The sequence below is a fragment of the Telmatherina bonti genome (genome assembly GCF_933228915.1).
Source record: "Telmatherina bonti genome assembly, chromosome: 13".
NCBI classification, from domain to species: domain Eukaryota; kingdom Metazoa; phylum Chordata; class Actinopteri; order Atheriniformes; family Telmatherinidae; genus Telmatherina; species Telmatherina bonti.
The window spans coordinates 25,782,769-25,783,743 of NC_136611.1; the positions used below are offsets into that span (position 1 = coordinate 25,782,769).

The window sequence follows — 975 nt, forward strand, 5'->3', positions numbered from 1 at the left end:
TAAGTTTTCCTTTCTGCATATTTACTGGAATTGTTAGTCTTACAGGCTTTTATAAGTGACACAAAATCCTGTTTCCTTTATTGTCTTCAGGCAGAGCAACAGTACAGCTCAAGTGGGTTTCAGTGACAGAGAAAAGAAAGTTAAAGGGGCAGAAAGTAGTTTGCAGTCAGCCAAGCCGCAGGATCATGTGTCTGCCTCCCCTTTGTCCCTGCAAATTCATCCTAAAACTATCCACCTTGACACAGGCTCCACTGACGCTAAAAGTCAAACACGAAGCACTTCCTTTATCCCTCACTTTACTCAGAGGAAAAAATAAAACCTTGGAATAATAAATGCATTTAAAAAGGAGGTGCAACATTTTGTGTAAGAATAGCTGCAACAGTTAGACTCTACTCTTAATATTTTACCCAACATTTTGCTAATGATTTTACAGTTTAATCTTTACAGTAAATTGAAACAGTTCCCATGACACTTCTCAGTATGCCAAGTTAAACATGTCTATGGTAAACTTACAGTGGATTTACAAAAGGGTGTGTGTTAATGCTTTTAATGTAGGGGTTTGATGGGGAATGGATATTAGGTTACTGAATAGCTGTTATATGATATGCTACTCAAACAAACCTGCATGTTCTTCAATGGATGGCCTTTGAATTACATGGGTCTCAGTAAATGGGGAGCTTCCACAGCCTTGAATTACACACAAGTATAGTCAGAGGCATTGTTTGCATATTGCCTGACAAAAATTAGTAGTTGAAGTTTCCATGGAAACACATTTGCTGCATCTCAAAGATTCATGCTCTGCTTGGCGAAACCTCAGATGTAATCTATCAGTTCCTTCCATTTATTGCACCAAGATCAGGAGGTTCTGTTGTGGGACGCCTTATGAGTTTTATTAGTTTTGTATTTTCATCGTACATCCTCAGCTGTGAGTTACAGAGGTGATCACAGTTGTGTACAATAAAAAGCAACATGTGA

At 38.4% G+C, this 975-nt stretch overlaps 1 protein-coding gene across 1 annotated transcript in view; it reads left to right on the plus strand.

Annotated features, from left to right (window-relative positions):
- Window positions 1-126, plus strand: part of ccdc157 (coiled-coil domain containing 157) — a gene marked incomplete at both ends in the record, with an annotated part of 3,912 nt that extends 3,786 nt beyond the window's left edge. The window contains one exon of the mRNA XM_079251702.1: window positions 91-126. Within this exon, the coding sequence (XP_079107828.1) occupies window positions 91-126 (36 nt within the window). The remainder of the gene's footprint in view (window positions 1-90) is intronic.
- Between the last annotated feature and the right edge of the window lie 849 nt (window positions 127-975).